The sequence below is a fragment of the Diospyros lotus genome, chromosome 10 (genome assembly GCF_014633365.1).
Source record: "Diospyros lotus cultivar Yz01 chromosome 10, ASM1463336v1, whole genome shotgun sequence".
Taxonomy (NCBI): Eukaryota; Viridiplantae; Streptophyta; class Magnoliopsida; order Ericales; family Ebenaceae; genus Diospyros; species Diospyros lotus.
The window spans coordinates 30,452,549-30,480,319 of NC_068347.1; the positions used below are offsets into that span (position 1 = coordinate 30,452,549).

The window sequence follows — 27,771 nt, forward strand, 5'->3', positions numbered from 1 at the left end:
TCAGCCCCCTTGTGAGATGTGACCTTACCCTAATTAGTTAAAATTTAAGATTTAAGCCAGGATTCGTAATATTATTATGCGTAACATCAAAATTAATCCAAATTTAGTATCGAGTAATTTCACATTAATGAAACCATCGTTTTTCAAACCTAAAGCAATATCTTCACTAGTACCCTGTCATCATCTCCACCTACCCTTAACCTAACTTTCTATTTCTCACTCTATTTGCATGAAAATAACTCAAAAAGAATAATAACTGGGTGTGAAATTTATCACAAAATGGGTGAGAAAAATGGGCCCAAAATGCAATGCACTTCCATCTTGCCAACATTTATATAAACAGATTTTTCCTTCATTTTCATCGCAATATTCTTTTTCTTGTTCTTCATTTCATTATATATATTCCTTAGTTCAATTGATCAATATTGTCACGATAGAATGATCTATATATATGTATATGTATATGGAGAAGTGGATGATATTATATTATAAATTCCAAGTGGGCTTTCATTGATGTTTGAATTTAGGTTTTATGTTTTGAGATGATGGAAGGGGAAAGAAGTAATGCTACACCTCCACTTGTTACTCTCTACTAAAGCCTTCCCAATGGCAATGGGACGTGAATGGAATGAATAGTGGTGTCTCATCATCATCATCATCATCAGTTCATGAAGGAGCTAACTAGCTGCTATTCTCCCACCAAGTTGAGAATTTGATTCAAAGATCACGATAATGCTAGATTTGTCTTAACTTTTTTAAATCTGCAAATGGAAATTGAGAAGAAGAAGAAGAACACATTAATATCTCTGAAAATTTTGTTTTAGCTTTTGATTGCATAAGAAAAAAAAAAATTACATACTCGTACTATAATATATATAATAATATATACACATCACAATCCGATTTGCAACTGCATTTGGCTCCAACAACCCAAACCACCTTCATCTCTCTCTCTCTCTCTCTCTCTCTCTCTCTCTCTGTGTAAGTTTCATTCATGAATGGCGGCAGCGGAGGGAGTAGATCATAGGGAGCATTCTGTGGTGTGGGAGCGTGTTTTGGAGAAGACGAAGGCGGCGCAGGACAAGGGCAGCGATCCAGTGTTGTGGGTAACGGAGCTTTCATGGAGTTTGAAATCTTGGGGCGTGTCGCTGCCTTCTGCAGAGCTGGCGAAGCTTCTGGTGTCGCACATTTGCTGGGGCAACAACGAGCCCGTGGCGTGGAAGTTTCTGGACAGGGCCATGGCCTTCAACATCGTCCCTCCTTTCCTCGTCCTCGCTCTGCTTTCCGTCAGGTGCTCTCTCTCTCTCTCTGTGTTGAATATACTTACTGGTTAACATTTTCACGAGCAGGCGGTAGTATCCAATTGGTTTGTGGCATCAATCTTTGGTGCTTCTAAAGCATAAAATAATTTCTCCTTTTTGTTTCTTTTTCCTCACTTTTTGGTTGCTTAATTTCTGCCTGTGTCAGTTTTTTTTCCATTTTCGTTTCATGGGGTTAGGGATGCAAATGAATAGAGTTGTTTACAACCACCTCAAAAACCTGGCTTCATTTAGGCTTATTCGAGTTAGTTTGGTTTTTATGCGCAATTAATAAACTAGCCGAGTTCGAGTTTGAAGGCACTCAGCTCATTTAAACTCTGAACTGAGCTCGACTCAAAACTTAAACATGATGAAATTCTAGACAAATGAACTTGGAAGTTAAACCGTTCTACTTTCCTTAATACTTTATCATGAATGATGCTATGCTCTACTTTCTTCTAGTCCATTACCAAAACATGATTTCAAATGGTTGACAGTTTCTCAGCAGCAATGTGTACTTTTCTCTAGAAAGAGTTGCAATGGCATCCTAATATGTTACCTTATTTTCCACGAAATTCATTGTACCTCTCTGTTTTTACAGGGTTATTCCCAGTCGACATTCAAGGCCAGCAGCATATAGGCTTTATATCGAACTCCTCAGGAGACATGCTTTGACACTCAAATCTCATACAGATTGGCCAAATCTTCACAAGTGAGCTCTCTCCGTCATCCTACGAGGAAACACCCTTTCTCCAACATTTTCATTCCTTGCTGTTTAAAGCTGTTCTTTAGGTTACCAAGAGGATAATGATATGCTGCCCGATTTTACGGGGAGAAATGATGATTTTGTCCTTATTTTCTTCGCGCAGAATCATAGATCTGATAGACGGCGTCCTTCATCTCTCCCGGACATTTGGTCTCCGAGCAAGTGAACCGGGCATTTTTCTGGTGGAATTCATCTTTGCAATTGTCTTTCAGTTGCTTGACGCCACATTAGACGATAAAGGGTTGCTGGATCGGACCCCAGAAACAATATGGTTAACTAGGCCACAAGATATGGAGGTAGACGGCGACGATGATGATTATAATGAGCAGAGGATTGCACATCAAGAGAAATTGCACGACACAAACACTATGATGGCCATAGAATTAATTAGGCAGTTCCTACAGAACAAAGTAACTTCCAGGATTCTTAAATTGGCTGGCCACAACATGTCAGAGCTTCATTCCTTGAACACTATTGCTTTTCAATAAGTTCATGATTCATGTGTTCTTCCAGTACCTGATTCGAGTTTGCTATAGGCCCGCTGCGCGTTGGCGAGCCTTTGTCCAGCGAACAGAGCTGCTCGCAGCGAGTTCATCAGCACTGAGGAATGCACGAGTTACAGCCTCTCTGCAGCCGGGTTCAAATGCTAGCGAAATCCCATCCCGAAAATGCAAAGCAGGTTCTCTGCAAGAGCTACATGCGATCAGCGCTTCTGGAGCTAGTTGTTCTGCGCTTTGGCTCCCTCTTGACCTGGTGCTAGAAGACACAATGGATGGTTCACAAGTTAATACAACAAGTGCCATTGAGATCATTATTGGTAAAAACTCATTAAATTTGGTGTTGTTACCTTAAACTCTCTGGTAGAATGAAGAGTTCTTTCTTCTCCCCCTGTGACAGGCGTGTTCAAGGCCCTTCAAGCAATTAACAACACCACTTGGCACCAGAGTTTCTTATGTCTCTGGATGGCGGCTTTACGCCTTGTCCAAAGGGTCAGTATTTGATTCTTAACTTCTTGCCTGTGTATGGAAATCTAGAATTCATGACTGGCCTCATAAAGTAGAATAAAGGCTTGATATGTTGTTGTTGTGCTTTTAGGAGAGGAAGCCGATCGAGGGTCCTGTACCTTGCCTCGACACTCGTTTGTGCATGCTGCTGACTATCGTAACTCTCGTGGCTGCTGATCTAGTTGAGGAAGAGGAAAGTGCGCCGATTGATGAAACAAGTTACAACGACAGTGCTCTTTGTACAGAGAAACCGGTTCCTGGCACGCGTCGCAGGGACTTGGCTTCCAGTTTGCAGAGCCTCGGAGATTATCCGAGCTTGCTGACTCCACCTCAATCAGTTATTTCCATAGCCAACCAGGCTGCTGCAAAAGCTCTGATGTGTACTTCTGGCATCGACGTCGCTGCATACTTTGAGCGCGTCGACACGAATGACATTCAAATGGACTGTTGTATGTAGCATTTTGGCACAGACCTACCCTTTGGGCTCTGGCAATTGAATCTTTCCTCCTCTTCTTCTTCTTCTTCTTCTTCTTCTTCTTCTAAAAGACCTGATTTTGGTTTGCAGATGGAAACATGCACCATTTGATTGTGGAGGCTTGTATTGCCAGAGATCTATTGGACACATCTGCATATTTCTGGCCTGGCTATATGAATGGAAGAATCAATCAAATACCTCATAATTTTCTTTTACAGGTTCCAGGTTGGTCGGCACTTATGGAAGGGGCTTCACTTACTCCAGTTCTAATAGATGTTTTAGTTTCAGTTCCTGCTTCAAGGTACATGTTCATAACTTTGATTAACCCCATGTTATTTTTTATTATCTTTTTATAGAAATTACTTGGAATTTATAGTTCCATTGAGCCTGTCTTGTCAAGTTTAATGCCTCTTTGTTGGTTTTGAGGCCTGAATTGCCACACTAATTTATCTTTTGAGCTACAAAAATATTATGTGAAACGAGACTAACATATGTTATAAGGAACTTATAAAAGATAAGTCATAAATAAAGATAATTGATGATTTCAAATTCATGTAACTGACCTCGTATAATGAGATGAAGACTTAATTTGGCGTTGTGCGAAACATTAAGGTAACATGTTGGTATGCCTTGTTGAAATCAAAATGTAAGTTGGATGCTTAATTAATGTAGATTATCAGTGGCAACAAATATTTTGGGGATAATTGTGCTTTGTATGTTCGCTTCAAATCCATTCTATTTGTTGTTGGTGGCCTCACATTTTTGCAAATGTGAGGATGATGGTATGTCAGATGCTCTTTTTTTCAGATTTAGCCAAAGAGTAAAGCAACTGAATTTAATTGAGCTCATGGATTTGATGCAAGCTTAGCGGAGCTCGAGAGAGTCTTTGAGATTGCAGTTGGAGGATCAGATGATGAGAGGATTGCTGCTGCCAGTATTCTCTGTGGAGCCTCTTTAATTCGGGGTTGGAATATACAGGTAAAAAGAAACATGTCTTCTAAGACCGTTGACACAAATTTCTAGTAGAAGATAAGGCGATAGAATTCGTATAATAGGATTAAAACTTATTAAGCTCGTGATCTTTGCAGGAACACACTGTCCATTTTATAATTAGATTACTCTCTCCTCCAGTTCCTGTGGATCATTCTGGGAGTGGAAGCCATTTAATAGGCTATGGTCCAATGCTGAATGTCCTCCTCGTCGGAATTGCACCTGTTGACTGTGTTCAGATCTTCTCCCTCCATGGCATGGTATCAAAATTGGCTTTGCATCTTAGTATCTGAAACATTTTGCCGTTGTTGTTGTGGTACCTCGAACCCTCAATTCTTCTAAAGTATAGAAGAAGCTTGCTTTTCTCTTCAACTCGGGAACTTGATCAACGACAACAATCAAGAGTCTTAAACATTCTCTCTTTTCTGTCATCTTTGTCAGGTCCCACAGCTCGCTGGCGCCTTGATGCCTATCTGCGAGGTGTTCGGGTCGTGTGTGCCGGATGTCTCGTGGCCTCTCCCAACCGGAGAAGAGATCTCTGTGTATGCAGTGTTTTCAAATGCATTTGCTCTTCTCCTCAAGCTATGGCGGTTTAACCATCCACCTCTTGAGTACAGAGTAGGCGATGTGCCCCCAGTAGGTTCACAACTCACTCCTGAATACCTATTATTGATTAGGAACTCCCAACTGATGGCTCGATATAGAAGCAAACTCTCAGTTTCTACAGCTTCGTCATCTCCAAAACCCATATTTCTGGATTCATTCCCCAAGCTAAAACTATGGTACCAGCAAAATCAAGCTTGCTTAGCTTCAACCCTTTCGGGTCTTGTACCCGGGACCCTGGTCCATGACATTGTCGATGACCTTCTCGACATGTTGTTTAGGAAGATTAGTCGAGCAGGCCAGTCGACTTCTGTAACATCTGGGACTAGTAGTTCATCTGGACCGGCGATTGAAAATGCCTCCCTAAGGCTTAAATTGCCTGCTTGGGATGTCCTTGAAGCTCTCCCTTTCGTCGTTGATGCCGCTCTGACAGCCTGCGCGCACGGAAGACTGTCGCCTCGCGAACTCTGCACAGGTTTGGTTTGGTTTGTTGATCTGATTATAACGGTATCACCAGCATCTGTCTTGATGTTGTGGTGTTTTCATTTGTTTCAGGACTCAAAGATTTGGCTGACTTCCTTCCTGCATCTTTGGCAACAATTGTGAGCTACTTCTCTGCCGAAGCAACTCGGGGTGTGTGGAAACCGGTGTGTATGAACGGGACAGATTGGCCGAGTCCTGCTGCAAATCTGTTGAATGTCGAGCAGCAGATTAAAAGGATCCTAGCTGCCACTGGAGTTGCTGTCCCCAGCGTTGCTGCAGGTTCCTCTCCATTCATATAGCCGACTTGACATTATAAGATTTAAGGTTTCATATATTGTTGCTGTAACAACAAAAATACGCCTTTCTTGCAGGGGGAAGCTTTACAGCAGCCACGCTCCCGCTGCCCTTGGCTGCCTTTGTGAGCGTGACGATCACGTATAAACTCGACAAAGCCTCGCAGCGTTTTCTGAATCTGGCCGGGCCGGCGTTGGAGTCCCTTGCAGCAGGCTGCCCGTGGCCATGCATGCCAGTTGTGACCTCCTTATGGACCCAAAAGGCAAAGAGATGGAGCGATTTCTTTGTTTTTTCTGCATCTCAAACCGTGTTCCTTCACAATAACAAAGCTTTGGTCCAGCTTCTCAAGAGCTGCTTTACTACAACACTTGGCCTGAAGGCAACCCTTATCTCGAGCAATGGAGGTGTTGGGGCTCTTCTCGGCCATGGATTTGGATCCCATTTCTCCGGCGGGATGTCTCCGGCTGCCCCCGGGATTTTATACCTCCGGGTGTATCGATCTATCAGAGATATCATGTTCTTGAAGGAAGAGATTATTTCACTCTTGATGCAATCTGTGAGAGACATAGCCCACAATGGCCTTCCAGAGGACAGACTAGACGAGCTGAAGAAAGCCAGAAGTGGAATGAGATATAGAAAGTTTTCACTTGCTGCAGCCATGGCTAAGGTGAAAGTGGCTGCCTCACTTGGGGCTTCTCTGGTATGGTTATCCGGTGGCTCAGCACTGGTCCAGTCTATGATTATAGAAACACTGCCTTCTTGGTTCATATCTGAGCAAGAACAAGGGTCAGATGGGGTGGTTGCAATGCTTGGGGGGTTTGCCTTGGCATACTTTGCGGCGCTTTGTGGGGCTTTAGCTTGGGGTGTGGATTCATCCTCACCAGCATCAAAGCGGCGGTCCAAGGTGCTCAGACCCCATATGGAGTTCATGGCAGATGCCATAACCGGGAAGATCTCAGTTGGTTGTCGTTGGGCTACTTGGCGTGCTTACGTGTTGGGGTTTCTGAGCCTGGTGATAGCTGGCTCGCCTAGTTGGGTGCCCGAGTTGGATGTGGTGCTGTTGGGGAGGCTGAGTAAAGGGTTAAGGCAATGGAATGAGGAGGAACTTGCACTGGGTTTGCTAAGGGTTGGTGGTGTAGGGACTGTGGGAGCAGCAGTACAATTGATAATTGAGAGCGAAATATAGCATCTTTCATTCTTCCTGTCCAAAAATCTCTAGACTGGGGATTGTAACGAATGTAACTCATCTACATTGGATTTCAGATAATATCCTTTGCAAAAGGTGAAGGCTAGAATTTCTGTTTAGTGAATTGGAAGATAGACAACATCATCTCAAGCCTTTTATTTTATTCACATGAATTCTAACCTAACTGCCAATCTGCTATGCAATACAAAATCAAAGCTTGCATCTCCCTAAATGCACCATGTCAACCGCACTGATCACTTTGCCCACCAACCTGTTAAACTTGCACAAATTCTCGTATAATTACATTTTCTAGTTCACATATTTATTAGTGCCACGTACAAAGAAAAAATAACGTCCAATGATAGTGTGCATACATGGATGACTATCTTTAAAAAAAAAAAAAAAAAAGTTAAAAACAAGATATTCTGTCATTGATGAAGATCGAAAGCACTGTTCTTATTCATAATATAATTTTCCCAGGAGAAACAACGTCCAGAAAGGTAAATAGGACAAGTAAAGGGGAAATATATGTATCTCTTGACAATGGGGTAACCAAGACCAATCAGCGATGATCTCCTCCCCCATGCGGCACCAAACCCCTAGTGCATAAGATCACACATGAAAAGTCACAAATCATGTCAATAAAGGGAAAACGGATTAAGTAATATTAATGTCACTAGCAAAAATAGGACAGAGTTTCCATCATAAGGAGCATTTAATTGTGAGTATGCAATTGACAGTTCTTAAAACCTAAACAGCATGTCTCCAAGGCAGCAAACTTAAGCTTAAAGTCTGAGTCATTCAACAAGAAAAAAAAAAAAAAATCCATACAGAGCTGGCTTAGTCACAGCACACATCCAGCGTATGATTGCAATAAGATATTTCTGTTGGATTCCACCAACACAATATCTTAGGAGAGGTATAAATATTAGACCAAATAGGCCCCTGCTGGCATTCATTCACAGTTCAAGTGACAACAGTAGATTTGGTAATCAATTACACAGAAAACTATTCATGGGCATAACTTTGACTGAACAACAAAATTCATATGAATTATGTTCAGACAAGCATTTGTTTCAACAGATATCAAAGCAAAAAGTGTGAAGTTGTTTTTTCATTTGTCTTTCCTTTCCCCCTATTTTCTTTGAGGGGATGTGAAATCAGTATTACTGTTTAGAATTCCAACTCTCACTGGTAAATGGGATTGGGTAAAAATAATTAAAAATTGGTAAAAAAAAGATTCACCAGGAAGAATGATGTACAGGAAGCAGAGGGCTCAACTGTACTTCCCCAACAAATTCAACCAATGTTGGCCTTTGATAAATCAACATGATGCCTAAAATAATTTCAGTAATCAAAATCAAACTCAGGCAAATCTAAATGGAAGGAAGCCCCAACTTAACTCGAGTAAGCATTTTTTAAACTATTTGGTGTGAGCTAAAAAGTGGTCCCCCTATTTCTTAAAGTTAAACACCCTCCCCCCCCCCCCCCCCCTTCTCTCTCTCTCTCTCTCTCTCTCTCTCCATATATATATATATATATATATAAATATAAATATACAAGTATGTATAAAAGGTAAAGCTCCTTTATGTATCATTTCATTTTTCAATTGATAGTTTTTGTATATTAAGCAGTCATTTGATAAAACTGTCAATTTTCAATTATTAGTTTAGTTTTATTTCTTCAGTTCAGCTTTCATTTTTTTTTTAAACCTGAACATGTTTGGTAATTCTGTTTTTTTAATTTTAATTTTGAAAATAAAAGTAAATATGATGTTTGATCTAAATTTCATTTATTTTATGAGAAGAAGATCAATAGACCCACCTGATGAGATGACCGGATGAAATGGAAGAAACTTGTAGTAAAAAAGAAAGAGGAAGACAAAAAATAAAATGATGGGAAACCTGTAAAAATCTTCCTTAAACCTAATGATGCTTTCCATAAACCCACTCCATATGGATTTAACCATCTCTTACTTTGAGCACCAGTTGCCCCCAACTTAACATGCATTAATGACATGATCACCTTCTCCATGTCTATTTCCAATGACAACTCGCACATCCACTTCATTGTTAACAATTCTGATTCTGAGTAAAGCACCTCTACCTGCTACTTTAGGCAAGAATACCATATTTCCTCAACCAAGTGATGCTGAACTCATCACTGAACCCCCATGCAGAAAATTATCGTGAGTTTTTGAAGCCCTTCAGCAATAAAAATATGAATAACGATGGTAGGCAAAAAGTATAACGGTAAGGTCAAAAGACTGCTCTTGATAGGGGTAACTCTTTCCTCCTCCTTCCAACAGATTTTGTACTTAATGAAGCCAATCTTCTATCAGACCCCCAATGTTACATGACTCTGACTTCCATAAGAATCACCCTCAACGTAGTAGCCAAGATGCCACATCCTCACTGACATCAATGCAATAATCTCAACTCAGTCAGATTTATCCTTACACCAGACACTACCTTATTGAATATGAGAACACACTGCACATTCCCCCAGCTCCTCCCATCACTAGAGAGAATCAACATGATATCTGAAAGAAAAAATGGGACCTGCACCATCTTGCATTTTCTTTTAGCAAATTAGGCACCACGTAGTAGACCAGCAGTGAGCACCCCCCAAGATCTCCACAACAATGACAGAGAAGCATAGAAAGCATGTCAACCAGCCCTCAGACCCCTAGAGTTGCAGAAAGAAGACTTTTATTGATCCAATGGTTCAGTTGAGAATTTAATTTCAAAACTACAGAACTTGAACCACCCTCTCAACTTTTCCTCTAATCCATCCTCTCAAACAAATCAATGACAAGTCTCATTGCAAATGTAATAAAACTTAATAATATGCAATTGGCGAAACAAGGAAGGAGTCTGAGCTCATGCTTAGAACCAGCACATCAATCAGTGGAACACAATCAATGTAAGCAACCTCTTTTTTTTTTTTTTTAAATAAATAACACCGCATAGAAAAACAAAGCCATCAAGGAGGCAAAACCTCTAAAAGGAGCCAGGAAAACCTAAAAGGCTACTGTCAGGACCCTAGGGTGTATAGCTTACAGTAGGGTTGGGTGTAGCACATTATTGCTCAGGACTAGTTAGTTATTTTACTTGTATTTTCTGTTTTGTCTTTATAATAGAATCTTAGTATAGGAGAAGTGGCTATATAAAGCTACCAGGGCTGTTGTAGCGGGATTGTTCAGAAATATCAATTGAATCTTCTGATCTCATCTCTCCAAACTCCCTCTCCCTCTCGGATCCGTCTCTTTCTTTCCCTCAGCTTCTCTTCCTCTCTTTCTCCCTCCCAATTCTCTCTGATTCTCTCCTCTATTCTCCCTCTCGATCTCCCTGCTTCTTCTGCCTCCTCCTGATTTTTCTCTTTCTCTAATTCTGCTCTAATTCTTCCTAAAATCTGCCCTAATTCTCTGCTGAAACCCTAGGCGAACCCTAGGATCCTAACAGCTACTTATATGGAAATATTATTTACAAAAAACAAAAGTGAATTGAAAGAATAAGGGAGCATCCTCTCTCAACAAAAAAAGAAAGAGGGAAACAGGACTGGTTTCCTTGATACTATGGCTCTCTCTCTCTAAACCCACAAAGGCTCCATAGTCAGGCTGACTCTAGGTCAACCACGTAGCGCAAAAATAAAAAGGCATCCATGCACATCTCATACATACTATAATAAGAGCAGGCCTGAGCTAGGCACATAGGATTTTAAGGCAGTACCCAACACTACCCTTGTAGTTATTTGGACAGAAATAACTTCTCTCTCTTTATTATTCAAATTGGACAAATTTATACACAAATGGTAACTACTCATATGGTGGCAGTTACACAAAAAAAACTGCCACTTAGAAAATGAATAACTATAACTGCATAAAAAATTGTCCCTATAGTTTGTTTAACTATCTAACAGTCTCTATTTCTTATACATGGTTTTCTACATGCCCCCTCAAGCTAGGTCTTCAGTAGATCCTTGTCCACATTCAATTTTTTTTTATGAAATGTCTTTCTATTTAGGTCACTTTAAACATGTTGAGTTAATGTCAGTATCTAGTTTAAATAACTAAGATATTTGGTAACTAAGAGGTCTCCTTAACAATGCCTCTGTTGTGTCTTTAGTGTCGAAAACATGTCTCCTTTGCAGCATTCCAGATTTCTTGTGCAGTTTTGTGGAGGATGAAATTTACTCCGACTTGATGTGTCTTCAGGATTGGAATACATCTCTTTTGTGGCATTCTCTTATGCCATCTTAAAGAGGATGAAATTTCCTATCAAGTGCCTTTTATGAGAGGTGAGCACTATCCTCTTTTACAATGGTAGCTTTTGATGATTCAGCTATAACCACACTATGCTTTTTCACGGGATCAAGCAATAACCCTTACAATACTTTTTTACACTAGGGCTTAAGCAATAACCCATACAATACTTTTTTACACTTGGGCTGAAGCAATAACCCTTACAATGTTTTTTTACACATGGGCTGCAACAATAACCCTTACAATGCTTCTTTTTTTTTTTTAATGCTTGGGCTAAAGCAATATCCCTTACAACTAAAATAAGATAAAGCCACCAAGGGCCACCAGGTTCCCTGATTTAACTCATTCACTATACTCTGAGGCCAGTAGGTGAGGGCACTCGTGATGGGGCGTTACCCAAAAAAAATAAATAAATAAGATAAAGCCACCATAAAGGCTAAAGCAGCAACCTCTAGAAAAATAAAGCCAATTTGCCATACCCATTGTTTAACTCATCTGTGGCAGGCAGATTTTTTAAAAACGTTGAGGTTTTCTTGACTAAGTCCATGCAAATCCCCTTCTTAGGATATTTGGCGAGACAGTGACAGTAGGGGCAGTCGTGAGTGCGGTCATCGAATGACCACATGATGAAGATCAACGAATCAGCCTTCTCTTGTGTGACTGTCTGCCTTCTCCATGACTCCACCTGCAACCAACATCTACCATATTTGATGCCGGAGTGCTGCTCTGTGCTGCGTCTTTTCATCTCCTCCAATAATTGCAATGGTTGTTCAAGTTTTGTGCTGCAAACCCTATTGTTTTCCTCATCAATCTCTGTTCTGCAGCCCTTCACTTCCTCCGACGCAGTTTCATGACTGTGGCCGGTTATCCATTCAATGGTGACAGTTGTGATTGCGGTTAAGTGTGACAGGCGACAGCGATGGTGATGGTTGTGGCTGGAGTTGCAGCTATGGCAGACAAAGTTAAAGGAGATGCGCAGTGGCTGATGATTACCATCTTCACCACTCTCCCTCCCTCTAAACTCTCCATCTCACTGCTCTAATACCATGTAGTTATTTGGACAAAAATAACTTCTCTCTCTCTTTATTATTTAGATCGGACAAATTTATACACAAATGGTAACTACTCAAATGGTGGCAATTACACACAGAAAAAACTTCCACTTCAAAAATAAATAATTGTATAAAAAATTATCCCTATAGTTTGCCTAACTACCTAACAGTCTCTATTTTCTTGTACATGATTTTCTAAAACCTTCAAAACATCAAAATAGAGAAGAAGAGAGAAAGGGGGGAGAAAGAAGAGGGGGGGGGTAAGCTCCAAAAATCCCAAGTCACCATACAATGCAAAGGAGAAGGTTCCAAAATTTTCATATCCTTTTTGCATGAAAGGCACAAATCCAACATGACATGCTCCCTCATTCTCAAATTAATAAAAGCAGGGATAAAACTGCAGGAAGTTGTCCAAACAAAAAAGTCCCACCCTATGAGGGGCTTTCAATCTCCACCAATATTCAAGGATAACCCATTCTCCCTTTATCAAAAAGGGTCTTATAGAACAAACAAATAGAGACTGCTCCTCCATAGATGAGAAATCCATCTCTAATCCCCCAGTCTGATCATGTCCAATCAAAGAATGATCATAGGAACAAACCAAAGAAGGAAATCATAGAATTAGTTTCCCAATTTGGATATTGTGTCTAAATTCTGAAGACCATACCACACCTCATAGTCTAGACTAACAACAAAACCACCTATCTTCCTCTTGCCCAATCAAAAGGTGATCGTGTATGAAACCAAAGAAGGCCATCATAAATCAATTTTCAAGTCTTGGAAAATTAAATTAGGGAGGACCATATCACACCTTCAAGAGCAAGAGGTAAATAATCCCCGCATCGTGATGTTTTTATTCCTATCAAATTGAAAAAAAAACAGGGGAAACATCTCACAATGGCAGATTGTGACCCCAACTATAAAGCCAAAAACTCACCATTATTTTCCATTACCAACCTAAGGAAATGCATCTATAAGAATCCACACCCCCCTTCCCTTCCATAACCCAACCCCATAAATGATCTTACAATAATTATCAGGTTTGTGGTAAGGCTAAGATGAGAATTGATAGGTTCCTCAAAAATATTAAGCGGCTAGATCACAAGAAGGTGAGGTGATGCGGGAGAGCAAGGAGAGTTGCACAATATAGAGAGAGAACATAGTTTTCCATTGGCTTTATGACACCATCTTTCCACTAAAAAGGTATTAATGGTCATTTATTGTTTAATATTGTTCCATTCCACCCATTTTGATTGCTCTCCCAACAAGAAGAAACATTTTTCATTATTTTCCATCCCCCAACTCTCCCAAACAAGGAGGCAATTTTTTTAATTCCATTCCATTCCATTCCCATTACTGTTGTCTCTCCCAAATAGGGAGAACCCTCTTCCATCCATTTCCATTCCATCTTCCTCAAATAAAGCAATGGTTGGAGGGTAAAGGCCTAACCCTGGACCGTTGGTTCCCATTCTTCTATCCTGCAGGTGTGGGGCAAGGCAGTGGGATGCCTCAAAAGGTAATTTCCCACAGTAGTAATCTAATAAGTACAAACACTTTATTTTGGGTGTGGCACTAGCATTCAACACATATCAAACATGAATATACTCACCAACTACACCAGGAAATGGGTTAAACACACTAAATAGAGTTTTTTTATTATTAATTTCATTTTTGACATGTTGTGCCATTGTTTACACATTGAATACAAATACTCGGCCAATATGCTAGTATGCTCAAGCACGCCACAAAGAGAACCTTAAACTTTTACTACTATTTTCATTTTTCAAATGATACCTACCTATCCAAACTGTGAACATGGGAAGTACATGGTGGTCTATGAGTTGGACACAAATGGGAACGTTTAGTGCTTTTAATAGAGTTTTTAGAACAAAAATTGACCTGACTTAAAAACCACAAAATTAAGCCTACTCACAACTCCAACAAGAGTAGTAACCTTTTCTTGTATGTTGATTTATGTTTATATTAATTAATATTTTATATATTAATATTATTATAGATTAAATGCTGTCTCCATATGATATTAGTACTTTTTTATAATTTGTAGTGGTTTTGGGTTGTTGTTTGCATTATTTTTATGCTGGCTATCCACCTAATACAACCTTTTCTCCGTCTAGGCTTCAGTCTAGTTTTGTTAAGGAGTAAACACAAAGCATATGGTAAGTTAGGAAAGACCAAAATGAATTGTAATCTATTGATAAAATGAGAACTATGTGATTTTATATCCACCAATACATCTTAAATAAACTTTCTAGTTTTAGTAATTTAAAGACCTGAATTTTCAATTGGTTTATGAATACTGTTTTCAAAAATCAAAGTTTTTTTTCACATTTCTTTTGTAAGATGCAAAATGTGAAAATTATTTTCATAAATTTGTATGTGATTAGAATAACAAAGGAACAGTTCTTTATAATCAAAATAACAGTATATATTATATCGTCTAAAACTATACAAATATAAAAAACAATGTCCTATTATTTAAAAACCCAGCAAACTGTTCATCCAAATAGACCACGCCAAACGAAAGGAGTGACATCAAAAAGAAAAAAAAAAAAAAACAAACAAAAGGAGTGGTCTCCCATCCTCTCCCATTGCTATGTCTTGGATAACTCCAACCTCAAACATCATGAAGTCAAACATAAAAGGTATCAGCAATAGCACTCCAAGAACAAGCATAAGAACACTCCATGTGTAGCTAGCCACTGGGTGATGAAACAGTTAGTGATTATCAAAAAGGAGACACGAGAAGCAAAGCATACAAAAAGAAAATTGAAAAAAAAAAAAAAAAAATCCTCCCAATGGGCAATGAATCCACTTGATCTCCCCTGATCTTTAACAAAACCACAGAATATTATTTAAGAACTCAATGCTGTCCAAGAAAGAAGAGAACACCCCATCACGACCTTCTTTATTCTGTCTATCTACAAAACAACAAGGATCTAAGATACCAATTATCAAGAGAGAACTTATTCTCAAACTCAAAATCCCTCATAAAATGAAACGAATAAAAAATACCCAAACCCTTGTATCATTGCCCCTCCATAAACCAGACCTCATAAGGGAATATAAAAATATTGGAACACCCACCTCAATGGTGGTGATATTTACCTAACTCTTCACTGTCTGCAGGAAACATCCATAAACGCTTATGCATGAGAACTTTGTTTAAAAAACTCTTAACTTATAACAACTCGCCATCCAAAAGGAGTATAAACCTACACCAACTAGTAAATGACACTTGAACTCATTCTCAATACCCACCAATAAAACGCCTCTGCAATTTTTGAACTTGCTCCAGCACAGAGGGCAATACTGTAGAAAGGGATAAAGTTAACTAGGGAGCCCCTAAAGGAACTTTTCAGTAACAGTGAAACAGCTTCTGCAGCAAATAGCAGAAGATCTACCCAGCTTAGAACGTTTTTGCTACACTTTTAGAAATTAGCCTACCCAGTCACCCTTGTGGATTAGTTTCTGCTATATGCAAAGCCTATCTAGTCATCCATTGGTTGCCAAAGTGGAGGCAAGCATCAGTCATAGGTTTCTTAGGTGATTCAATATTGTGTACTTGTCAAAAAATTGTACTCAAATCAAATTAGGAATTGATCATGTTTCCAATAATTCTAACAACCAATCAAAAAAACTGAAAACAACTAAGCACGAAAAAAGCCATATTGTTCCATCACTCAAACTGTGACAAACCCATTGATATTAAACCCCTAACTACAAAAAAAAACTCACGCCATTTCAGTATAACTAAAATCCAGACTCAAATCATCCAAACAAATGCAAGCACAGATTCAAATTACACTTTTCCAGTTGTCATCCTTAATGGGTTAATATTATGGTTAAAATGAGCAGGAAAACCAAAAAATGATCCCAAACCCAAGTTAAATTCAAACAAATTCTCATATGAGAGAGCACCAACACGTGCCACATATTTGACACAATCAATTCCATATGGACAAGCAAAAAGGCAGATTTTTTTCCAAAGCACTGAACATCCAATTCAAATGAATCAAATCAATGGAACTCACTTCTTGTGCCGGCGACCGCGCTTTGCTCCCCAACCCTCAAGCTTCGCCACGGGGCAGCCGCACTTGGCCCGGAAGAGCAGCACCGCCCGCCCATTTGGCGGCGCCATCTTCCTCAGCTCCATTCTCAAGCACTCGTAGTCGGGGTTTCCCTCACTGCCGCCCTTCCAGGGAAGTTCATCGATCTCTCTCACCGCCGCGGCGGCCGATCTCAGGCACTCCTCCGTCTGGAGCTGCAAATCGAACTCCATCGCCTTCTTCAGCCCCTTGCACCTAGGGTTATCGCACTTCTTCGACCGGTAACCGTAACAGATCTCGACCAAAACGAGGGTGAGGACGAAGAACAGCACGAAGCCAATGAAGTAAAGCATGGCGGAGTCGCGGCGGAGGAGGGCGGTGGAGTGAGAGAGAGGGGGGAGAAGGAGAGAGAGGGACTGGAAGATGTAGGAGAAGTAGGAGGTGATGAGGAACGCGCCTGAGAAAAGGACGAGAACGAGGATGAGGATGTCGAGTGTGGCCGATGGGGAGTGTTTACAGGGGATAGAGGAATGGGCGGCGGTGGCGGTAGAGCTAGGGTTAGGGTTTGAGGGTTTTTTGTGGTGGTGGTGGTGGTGGTGGTGGTGGTGGGGTTGTTTGTAGAGAGAAATTGAGGAGGGGGCCATGGCGATGGTGGAGGAGAGGAGGTGATGGCGCATGTTAGTGGTCTTTTTGTTTGGGGAGGAAAGAAAATGGCAGGAAAATTCAGAGGTTAAAAATGCTTCTAGGGGTTTGGCTATGTTGCCATCTGGGCGTGGGCAGGGACTGGGAGGAGGGCGTTGGCCTGGTGGTGCGCAGGCTAGCCGTCCGTAGATTGGTGCCGGCGCTTGCTAGCAGGCACATTTGTTTTCCAGTCTTCTCTTCCTTCCCCGGAGAGGGAAAAAAAATATTATAATGCGGATTGGCGAGGTTTCATATTTTAATAATATAATTTATTGTTTATTTAATTTTTAAATACATAATATTAGTGGTGATCAATTTTATTTTAAATTTTAAGTAACTAATTGTTAATTACCAATTTATTCACTAAAATTGTGTTTTTTATTTAACTTATTTTAGAAAAAACTTATGTCTATTTGTTTTGTTTATGGACTTTTTAGTTTATATTCATATAAAGCAATACAAAAATTAAATACATAAAATAATTCATTTTTTTTTACCAAATCTATATTTTTTTCCTTCTACTTTAATATTTTTTTATGTAATTATTTAATTTTTTTATTATTTTAATTACATCCCTTAATTTTTATTTTTGAGTCAAATTATCACATATACTTATGTAAAAAAAATAAAATAAAATGACAAAATACACATGACTCTCTTTACATCAAAGTATAGAAATTAAGTTGACTCAAAAATACAAATTCAATGATGTAATCGAAATAATAAAAAGTTTAAATTATCATATAAAAAAATTAAAATATAAAAATTAAATTAACACAAAAATAATACAATCGAAGCAAATAAAAATTTGTATGATTATACTAAAAAAATGTGAAAGTACATTAACAAAAATATAAGTTTAGCTAAATTTTTTTACATAAATATATATATATATGGTAGTTGTTTGATGTGAGAACTTACCTTGTTGTCCATAAATAATAATAAGAGAAACCCAAAAAATGGGGGAAAAAATTTTAAATTACTCATTTCCCCCATTTTCTTAATTAGTAATTATTTCATGATTTACTCCTCTCATCAGTAAAGACTAGGATGATTAGATTATGACTCCAGCTTGATCCCAATAGTGGTGCTATTTAACCAAATCAATTGTGATTTGCGCCAAAGTACACTTCGTGTAAGCACCAAATGATAATCCCTCGGATTGGCAATAGCTGATCTAATGATATTCAAGTTATAAAGACGTAACTTTATTATTATTATTACCATTAGGACTCATCCTCAAAGAAATACAAGAAGAAAAGGGAAAAGAACAAGAAGAGACAGCTATGATTAGTTATGCAGTACAAGCCAATAGAATTTTGCTTCTCATGCCATAGAAACATTGAACATATTCACAGAAGCAAGGAAGGATGGGAAGCTATGTAACACAGCTCAACTTAACAGCTCTAGGACCCTGAGTGTTCAAACGTTGATGACAAAGAAGATTCACTAGAACTCGCGATCGGGAAAGAAGATAGGAGCAAGGAGGGTCCAGACATACAGCGCAGCAGTGACCCACTCACTGCAGATCCGAACCCAGACTGATGTCCAGCCAACATCAATCAGATCCGAGCTCTCAGAGGAGCTGGTCCATCCCGAAAGAAGCATGCCCGAGTACATGCTAGCCAGAGCAAATATCAAATGGAAGAACGTATAGGAGTAACTGACTGGTCGGGACTCTTTATCCTTCTTTTCCTTTCCTTCTTCCAACTCCGCGTCAAGAAGGGGTTTCTTGTCAGCTGAAACACACGACAAATTTCAGAAACTTAATATGCAATAACTAGGCCATCTTAAGAATACATAACCACTAAAGCAGTTTCCCATAAAATTTTGACAAATTCAAAGAATCTCTGAGGTGGTCTAAAGAAGTAAGATCTTCCAAACAGCGACAGATTGAAGCTGCAATAGGGGCAGAAAGTTTTCCTTACTGAATCTCCATGAACACAAAAGAAAATAAACTTAACCTGCTTTTGAAAGGATATTTCGACTTCAAAAAATTTCAAAATTTTTAAGTGGCTTAAAAAGTGTCGAGAGAAGGTTTCTAGATGCCTGAATACCTAACTTGGGTGAAGAGGGTGGAGATAAAAAGGTTGTTGAAGATCCTGCACGAAGGGCAGAGTAAAGAACAGAGAGAACCGTCATCAGCATCCCAACGACAAGGGTGCCTGTAGACACTGCTGATTTGTTGTGAAGGCCATTGCACACGTAATCTCGAGGTTCCGATGAGAGAGCCGTGTAGCATATGTAGGCACAATAAACGGATATCACAGAAGCAGGCAAGAGGCTTCCATTCACCTGTTTATGATCATTATCAGAACCCCCCTCCAATTTGGAAATCAAGTTCTACTTCTCAAAAAATCAAGCAAGGGCTGCGCCATCTATGAAATGAGCATCTTAAATTTGTAAAAACGATAAATTAATTCGCATTAAATCACAATGCATGGCATCAATCACAATTTAATCTTTTCCATGATAGTAGTAAAGAAATGACAGATTTTTTATTTTATGATTAAAAAGAGTTGGTGCCACATTGTGTCACGAGAGTGGTGATTCAAGAAGAGAATAACCATCCACTTAACCGGCACAAGCAAACAGATTATAAATAATAAGCATGCAAGACATTCCTAAATGGGAATTATGAATCAATAGAATAGCATCTTAAAGATTTCCTGAATTTAATCGCTACATCACAAACTAGTACAGTGAGTCTCAATACAAAAAAATGCTGAAAATGTGCCGTTACAGCACACAATAGGTGTTTTACAGCAAATAACTAATCCAATAATAGCTATAAATATTGAAATAGCCAATGAACCATGCTAGCCAATTAAAAAATCTTTTAGAGAAATCCACACCAATGCAAGCATTGACACCATCAGGGCCCATTCTTGAATTTCTCTACCTTCTTCCTAATCAATCACAAACACTTAAAAAATAAAGCCTCTAAAGAGTGCAGTTGATGGAAGTTAGACTCTTATCAACTTTAAATTCCAAGAGTTTACTAATTTCCTTGAAAGTTCAGCAAATCCAAAGCCTCGGTTTCCTAACGAAATGGAAAAGGCCAGGGTAGGAGTAAGTAACCTAAAACCTATCTCAGAGTATGACAACTGATGATAAATTGATAATCCATCTCCATTGATCAGACTGACCAGCTTCAGAATATGGCTATCAATCAAATAACAGAACCATTAGTCAAGAATGTAGATTTCCCTATGAATTCTTTGGTGAATGATTTTCTCTTTCATAACTAAATTTCTTTGCCAATTTATTTCAAACTTGTCAGACCATCGGGTCTACTTTAGAAGAGGTTTGTAATTGAGGGACCAGAAGAACAATTAAATAGTTTTCAAAGAAGCTATTCCTTATCTACCAAACAATTTCAGCACTATGCCTTCCGTGCATCCATTCAAAAAATATATTTATTTATTCAAATTTCCCACCGTACAAAATACACTGAGACACTAAGCTGCATGAGACATTAGTCAAAGAAAAGCTGGCACCACAAAATTGAAAGTATTATTATAACTCGTTGCCTCAAGTTTAACAGCTTGTGCAGTTAATATTTCTTATTAATTATGGTGATTCCTTTGTGCTTGAATGTTACAAATTTTAAAGTTGATCAAACTCAGTCAGATCAGCTTAACATCCTCCTGTTCACTTCACGAGGTAAACATGTTGAAAGACCCCTAGCTATGGTTATGCATCACAAATTGGTACTACGACACCAACATTTTTATGGGATCTATGTGCAGCCAATATTATGTGCTCCTCAGTATTGGTGGGAGAAAGACCATTTAATGACCTTATGGACATTTAACCCTTCAGATCTGAATGGCAGGTTCTTTCATTGGCAACAACAAGGCAACAGGATAATGGAGAATTCAAAAACAAACACAACTGCAACATAATGGTTGCAATAATGTTCCCAAGTAATGAAAGCATTGAACTTCCAATAAAGTAGACATTTCCATTACCGATGGATGTAAAGCAATAACAGCAAATGCAAACGCCAGAATCATGGTCATGACAAGAAAGAAGATGTTGAGACCACAATCATGACCAGAAGGATTGAACCAAATAAACAGCACCCCTGAAATTGTAAATGCTGCAATATAGCATGCAACTGATACACCAAGTAAAGCATAATACCTGAAAACATACAGACAATGGTTATAAGCCAAACAAAACTTAAGATGGGGACTTTGATAAAATATAACAACTTGAACTAACCACTTGTGCTCATCTTTAGCAACCCATGAGTCGTTCCACGAGTGTGTGGCATCTAACAATATGACCACTTGGACCAATAAAAATAAACCTGCCCCAAACTTTGATACAAAGCCTGCAAATAAGGTGGTCTTGTAAAATCAATTATGAATTTCTTACCTCCAAAACAAGCACATAGTTTGTGATTTCAAATTAATTGACAATAGGAACTGGTACATACATTTCAGATCAGGGATTTCCCCATTGGTACAGTATGAATTGGCATGAACATTGTATCTTATTATTTCAGATTTATTAATCTAACTATTATGTTCGGAAGCATATAGATTTATTGCCCCCCGGTGGGGGAGTGACAGTACCCCTCAAAAAATCATGGAGAATTTTCATGTTTCTCATCATCAAAAAGGAGGGGAAACGAATGCAAGTCATAAAATTTATCAGTTAATTGCATGCCAAAGTTTTACAACATATATGTGAGGGGAGGGGGGCATAAAACATTATTTACAACTTAGAAGAAACATTGTGTTAATTAATATGGTATTAGTCTATCCTAAACTAGAACGAGAAAAAGGGGAAAAAACATTGGAGCACCAGAAATGGTAGAAACCAGTATAAGTCAGGAGATACAATATGTTTTTTTCTTTTTATGCTTTATACCAGCAAACATGGTATAATATCAATGACTAGATCCCAAACTGTACTCATGCTACACGTCACCATCGAAGTCTGCAATTCACTGGATCATAGCAACAACGTTCTTGTAGTTGAAACCATATCATAATGTCTAATAATTTCAACAAACAACATTTAATAGGGCTAACTCAGGACTTGTTATGAAGAGGAGACTAAAAGTAAAATAAGATAAAAAATTATGCTGCCTTCAACAGGTTGATGAGTTCAAAACTTTGTTATCTTAGTGGGCTTGACTTCAGAAAAATCACATGGTGGCTTGGGAAAAGGTAGGATTCAAGATATATAATAAATATGCTTCAAAAAAGTTGTGCAAGCCAATATGAGATGCAATTCTGTTCTAGTAATAAGTTCATCCGATGAATAATGAAAGTTACAATATTTGATATATTTCACCAATCTTCCCAAATACATGTTACGAATTACAATATGGAAACTGAGTGAAGTTTTTGTTAACTTATTAATATTTTGTGCTGATGGGACGTGCACATACATCAACAAAAAGTGTAAAAAATATGCTCAACTAATCAGATAGGACAGGAAACCAAAAGCATACAAACTAAATGCTCCAAGCAAGGCAACAGTTTTCAAGTAGAAGCTGACCGTAAATTGTTATGACTATGTTTGGCATGAAAAACATAAGGATGATGAGCAGAACCCAAATCACAATTTTAGCTGTCCATCCACCATGGTGCCAAGAATCACGCCTGTCATTTTGATCCTTCACGCCTATCATCAAAAGAGCAAGTATTGCAAAAAACAAGAAATTCCCCAAGCTAACACGAAGAACTGCTTCTATTTGATACCATTCCTTCGAGTAAGTTTCAGAAGTGTTTATCCCTGTAATCAAAGTAAAAGAAACCTTTATCACCAACCTTTCTCTCTCTCACTCTCTCTTGTATTCCCTTTTCTAAATAAAGCCAACCCTAAATAGCGAGATAAAGGCTTGATATGTTGATATGTGATTGTTTCCTTTTCAGAATTAAGTATACTAAACCACGTACTAAAAATCGGAGACAGGATTTTTTTTTTTTTCCCTTCTTTTCATCCTTCTCTTTTTCTCTTCTATTGGTTCATGTGTTGCTTGCACAGGTCTGCAACCTTTGGTTTCTTTGACACATGACTCTACTCATCAGGGAGAAAAGAAAATACATACACATATAAGAGACCAAAGAAAAATCCAAATCAATAGTATAAACTAGTGAAGTGACACAGAAGAGGAGTTACTAACAGAAGCAATATTATTAGTTGTGTGTGTTTTATGTTTGGGTAGGAGATGCAGAGCTCATTCCACATTTATTACATGTACACATATATTTACAACAAAATTACATAGTTTTTAAGCATGTTCCTTTTCAGATCAATAAGAAAAAAACATAAAAGAAGGAGCCAATGTAGACAAAAAATGTAAAGACATGTTAGATAATTGTCATCACAAGTTAACAGGCATCTAAAATGATCTTAGAAGAACAAAAAAGACAGAATTCGGAACAGATTTTTATAAAAATGAAGGGAGCTCTAGTCAACAAATGCACACTTGATTTTCAACACCATATAAAGAACTACAATTCCAAGAAATAACAATAGATGTGACATAAGCCTAAATGCTGGGTGCAAAAAACAAACCACGTCCTCCACTATAAGCTACAATACATTGACTCATGTGCTAAAATGTATCAAGTGTCAGATTAATCTAATTATAATGCTCAAAAGCATCAGGATGTGAACAAATTGATATTTACTACGTATTTCTTTGATTTATCTGGGATAAAATTTACTAAAAAACATTAGATATATTCATGCATACAACAAGAGTATTTTGCATGTTCTTAAAGGGCATCTAGTAACGAGCTCCCTTCTTCACGAGGGCTGGGGGAAGGTCATATTTGTATGCAACCTTCCCCTCACTTTGCTCACAAAGAGCTGTTTAGCCAACTCAAAACTGTGACCTTCCATTCATAAAGAAGCAACTTTACTATTGCTACCAAGGCTAGCTCTGAAGTGGTAGACCACAAGTGCTCATTCATAGCAAAAATATTTTTGTTGATTGCATCCCCAATTAGGCAAGTAAACACAGTTGTATCTTAGCCCCAAGAGGTGATGCAGTCATCACAAGATATAGGAGTCAATGTAAGTAATATAGGCTTGCAAAAGATGGAAACTCCCCACTCTTATCTTTTTTCGTAAGAATTGATGTAATTGTCTTTTGAAGCATAATTCCAGGTTCTGCCATAAAGCTTCCCAAATACATAAAATAAAGTTTGTGTGTGTATGTGTGTTTGGGGAGGGGGGGGGGAGTTATTATTTACAAAAAGCAGAAAATAACATGGCCCTTTGGAAGGTAAATAGCCCTTAAGGAACTGACCTCTATAAATCAATTGCTTGTTGTCACAACCCCGAGGGTAGATTAGTCATAGTATGCCACATGTTGTATTAGTCATGGTTGTACTTGCTATTTTACCTATTGTACCTTTCAGTTGTTCTACTAACTGAAAGCATAGACAGATATAGTAGTTAGAGAATTGTCATATTGGAATTGATAATTGAATTCAGTCATTTCTCCCTAGAATTCTCTCTATCGATCTCCTCTGTCTCTCTCTCTCTCATTCTGTTCTGTTTTCTCTCTCCATTTCCGTCTATTTCTCCCTCGGATTCTTCCAATTTCCCATCCAAACCCTAGGTAAACCCTATGTACGCGACACTTGCTTTCTTGGATTAACAATTAATAGAGATCCCACTGCAAATGGGTTAAAAAAAGGTGTTATCATAGAAAACAATGCATGCAAGAAAACAAATATTTGTCCTTGAAAATTCAAGAGCAACAAGTTACAAGTTATCAATGGAGTAAGTCTTATTTTGGTTCATTCATGACAGAGATATTGGTTACTTTCATCATCTTGACAAGAAAGTATGATTGCATAACAAATAGCAATCCCCAATTTCATATTTAATCACTTAAAAGGGGTATAGGAAAAAAAAAAAAAAAGAATTCCATAGTTAATTGTTCTGTTGCTGGCCCAGCTTGATAAGCATCCAGCATGAGGAAAACCTACCAAAACAAGGGGGTAAGTTTTATAGGGATGAGCAAAGCATTTCTCCCTCTTACCTCCAAGATTTGACTAATAAAAAAAATGATCATAGAATTTTGCCAAATTATTGACTTGATACAAAACTAGTTATACATAATCAATTCACTCATACAACACTATCATTGGATACTGTATCTGCAGGACTTACTGACCTCCATGACATTCAAACAGGTAAAGCCCTCAAGCAAACATAAACAAGAAGGACAAGCAATTATAGCATTGATGCATAATTTCAAACTCTAAGCACTCAAATGAGAAGCAGGAATTTGCAGGCTTTTTTAACCTAACCTAGGTGATTTGGAAACTTTTGCCCTCTACACACTTCTCGCTTTTTTTTTTTTTTTTTTTTTTTGGCGGGAGATAAGAGATACTTCTTGACTTATTTCCCAAATAAACTCATGTGGCTCATTGAAGTTGTTTATGCTTATAACTTTAGAAGTTGTATATCTGAAGTGAACTTCAATAACTGTTGGAAATAATCAAAGCAATAGTGCAATACACAGAGGAATTTTATTTGGTTTGGCCAAAACACAAAGAGAGAGAAGAGGGAAGTTTTTATTCAACCAAAACAGAGAGACCACTCAGTTCCTTTAAAAAACCAGAACAAAATATAACCCCCCCCCCCCCCCCCCCCCCCAACACACACACACACAAAGCATAGCAGCTACCACAACATGGAATTGAGACGTGACACGCTTTTGTTTGAGAGGGGACTCACACATCATGGGATTTAATCCCATGCTATGCTAACACTTTAACTAACAAATATTGGCACATAAACAACTAAATACTTGGCTTGAGAAATTTGCTGAAGATGTACGGCATGGGTTTGATAAAAAAAAAAAAAAATTGAGTGCACCAAAATGTCAAAATAAAAAAGAAAAACATAAAATTATTGGGAGATGAGACAAAAGAAGGCATAATAATAAACTCGAATCAGGAAGAATCACCTTAGAATTCAAAGTTTTTAAGTTTAAGTAGATTAAAAACTAGGGGGGTCAAGTTGGATAGGGACCTAAACCAATCATGATCAAATCTGGAATTTTAGACCAAGAACCAACCCAATCACAAGGAAAAATAGAACCAACCCAACCTAATTCAATTTGGGTTGGATCAGGTTGGGCCTCAATCCCAAAGCCTATAAAATTATACCAAAATTTTAAAACCCAAAACTTGTAGTATACCAAAAGTATTAAGATTTATAAAACTTATTTTAACATAAATTCTGGGAAGAAAAAAAAAAAGGAACAAGCAACCACCTAGGCAAAACAAATAGATTAGATTGAATAAAAGTTAGAAAAGAATGACAATTTTAGGAAAATGGACTTCACATTAGTTGGCTTGGGTTGAATCCATAGACTTGATAGTCTAGCTCAGATTCAACCTGATGCCAATCGAGTCCAAAAAAAATTAAAAATAGAATAGAACGAGAATTGAATTAAGTTGGAAAAACAGAAAAAAGAGCTCGAACCAAACTAACCCAATTACCTTAGTCCGGTTCGGTTCTTGAGTCGACCCAAAGCAAATTCAACTCTAATCAGGAATTCCCCAATATTTAAACTTTAATTCGCACTGAAATGTGAATATAAATAAAAATACACCATCACATGTGTAACAAACCCAAAGACAAAGTCCAGAAATCAATAGTGACGCCAAAGAGATGAAATGCAGAATATCAACTCCAATGAGGAATTCCCCAATATCAATACTATACTATAAGGGGAGAGCAGGAGTTTGCATCACCCCGTTACTGAAGTTGCTTCACTTTCTTTTACCAAAAATGTCCCTTCAGAATTTAGAAAGGAAGAATAGGAATCGCAAATTCGTAAACCAGTTCCAGCTGTTGTTGAACCAGCTATATGCTAGACACCTAAGAATCTGCATAGATAAAACAATAGAGACCTCTACCGATTGTTTCGTATTAAATCTCGCAGCTTTCTTCTCATTTTCCTTCGTCTATTTCGTTTTCTTTTCGTTTATGGCACGCGAATTGCACACCAAATCAATATACTAAGCTGAGCTCCGAACTCAAAACTAAGTTAAAAGACAAGAACCCCAATTACAAATTCACTGGTGTGGGAACTTATAATTGGGCACTGCGATTACACATGTATTTATTATGCAAGCAATCAACTGAAACCCCAACAGAGAAGATGGGCGGAATAAGGGAAAACTGACATGGGATTTTGCGGAGGAGAGGGGCACCGACTTCTCTAAGGACCCAAGAAACGATCAAGGAGACGCCGAAGAGGCCGCAGTATGCAATTCGAGCTGAGCGCTTGGAGATGCCAGATGCCACCGATGTGCAGAGACCGCATGTCATCGACGCACAGCACGACGCCAAGCACGACATCTCTATCTCTCTCTCTCTCAGTGGCCGAGGCGACGCCGAATTCTGGAGCAATGTGGCAGTTGGTTTGATTTCAGGGGAAGAAGAAAGGATCAAACGTTAGACTTTAGAATACGATAAGGATATAATAAAGAAAAATATAATTTTGGTTTCGTATTTCTTTGGTTCTTCTCTTCTTGACTCTTTAGTTTTAATATAATGTTATTATTTTATAAATATAAAATTGAGTATCAATCTAACATTATGGTTTCT

The 27,771-nt window shown here is 38.3% G+C and overlaps 3 protein-coding genes across 4 annotated transcripts; 1 reads left to right on the forward strand and 2 right to left on the reverse strand.

The window, feature by feature from the left end:
* The first annotated feature begins 375 nt into the window (after positions 1 to 375).
* Positions 376 to 7,239, forward strand: LOC127811645 (mediator of RNA polymerase II transcription subunit 33A-like). The gene is made up of 12 exons (XM_052351679.1): positions 376 to 1,291; positions 1,900 to 2,010; positions 2,168 to 2,512; positions 2,601 to 2,881; positions 2,962 to 3,053; positions 3,160 to 3,517; positions 3,634 to 3,844; positions 4,407 to 4,521; positions 4,632 to 4,793; positions 4,975 to 5,611; positions 5,692 to 5,898; positions 5,991 to 7,239. Exons 1-12 carry the CDS (start codon positions 999 to 1,001, stop codon positions 7,097 to 7,099), a joined length of 3,921 nt encoding a protein of 1,306 aa, XP_052207639.1. The 5' UTR covers positions 376 to 998; the 3' UTR covers positions 7,100 to 7,239.
* A 134-nt stretch (positions 7,240 to 7,373) lies between these two features.
* On the reverse strand, positions 7,374 to 17,378 carry LOC127811647 (uncharacterized protein At5g19025). The gene is made up of 2 exons (XM_052351680.1): positions 16,468 to 17,378; positions 7,374 to 7,698 (listed from the first exon to the last, which is right to left on the reverse strand). The coding sequence occupies exons 1-2, from the start codon at positions 17,157 to 17,159 to the stop codon at positions 7,662 to 7,664; spliced, it is 729 nt and encodes a 242-aa protein (XP_052207640.1). The 5' UTR covers positions 17,160 to 17,378; the 3' UTR covers positions 7,374 to 7,661.
* Positions 17,379 to 18,349: 971 nt separating this feature from the next.
* LOC127812054 (uncharacterized) lies at positions 18,350 to 27,624 on the reverse strand. 2 transcript variants are annotated; one of them, XM_052352339.1, is made up of 6 exons: positions 27,348 to 27,623; positions 22,684 to 22,920; positions 21,394 to 21,505; positions 21,138 to 21,312; positions 19,221 to 19,458; positions 18,350 to 18,902 (listed from the first exon to the last, which is right to left on the reverse strand). In XM_052352339.1, the coding sequence occupies exons 1-6, from the start codon at positions 27,520 to 27,522 to the stop codon at positions 18,613 to 18,615; spliced, it is 1,227 nt and encodes a 408-aa protein (XP_052208299.1). In that variant the 5' UTR covers positions 27,523 to 27,623; the 3' UTR covers positions 18,350 to 18,612. The 2 variants fall into 2 exon arrangements, with proteins under 2 accessions (XP_052208299.1, XP_052208300.1); XM_052352340.1 differs by lacking the exon at positions 22,684 to 22,920 and having other exon boundaries at positions 27,348 to 27,624.
* Between the last annotated feature and the right edge of the window lie 147 nt (positions 27,625 to 27,771).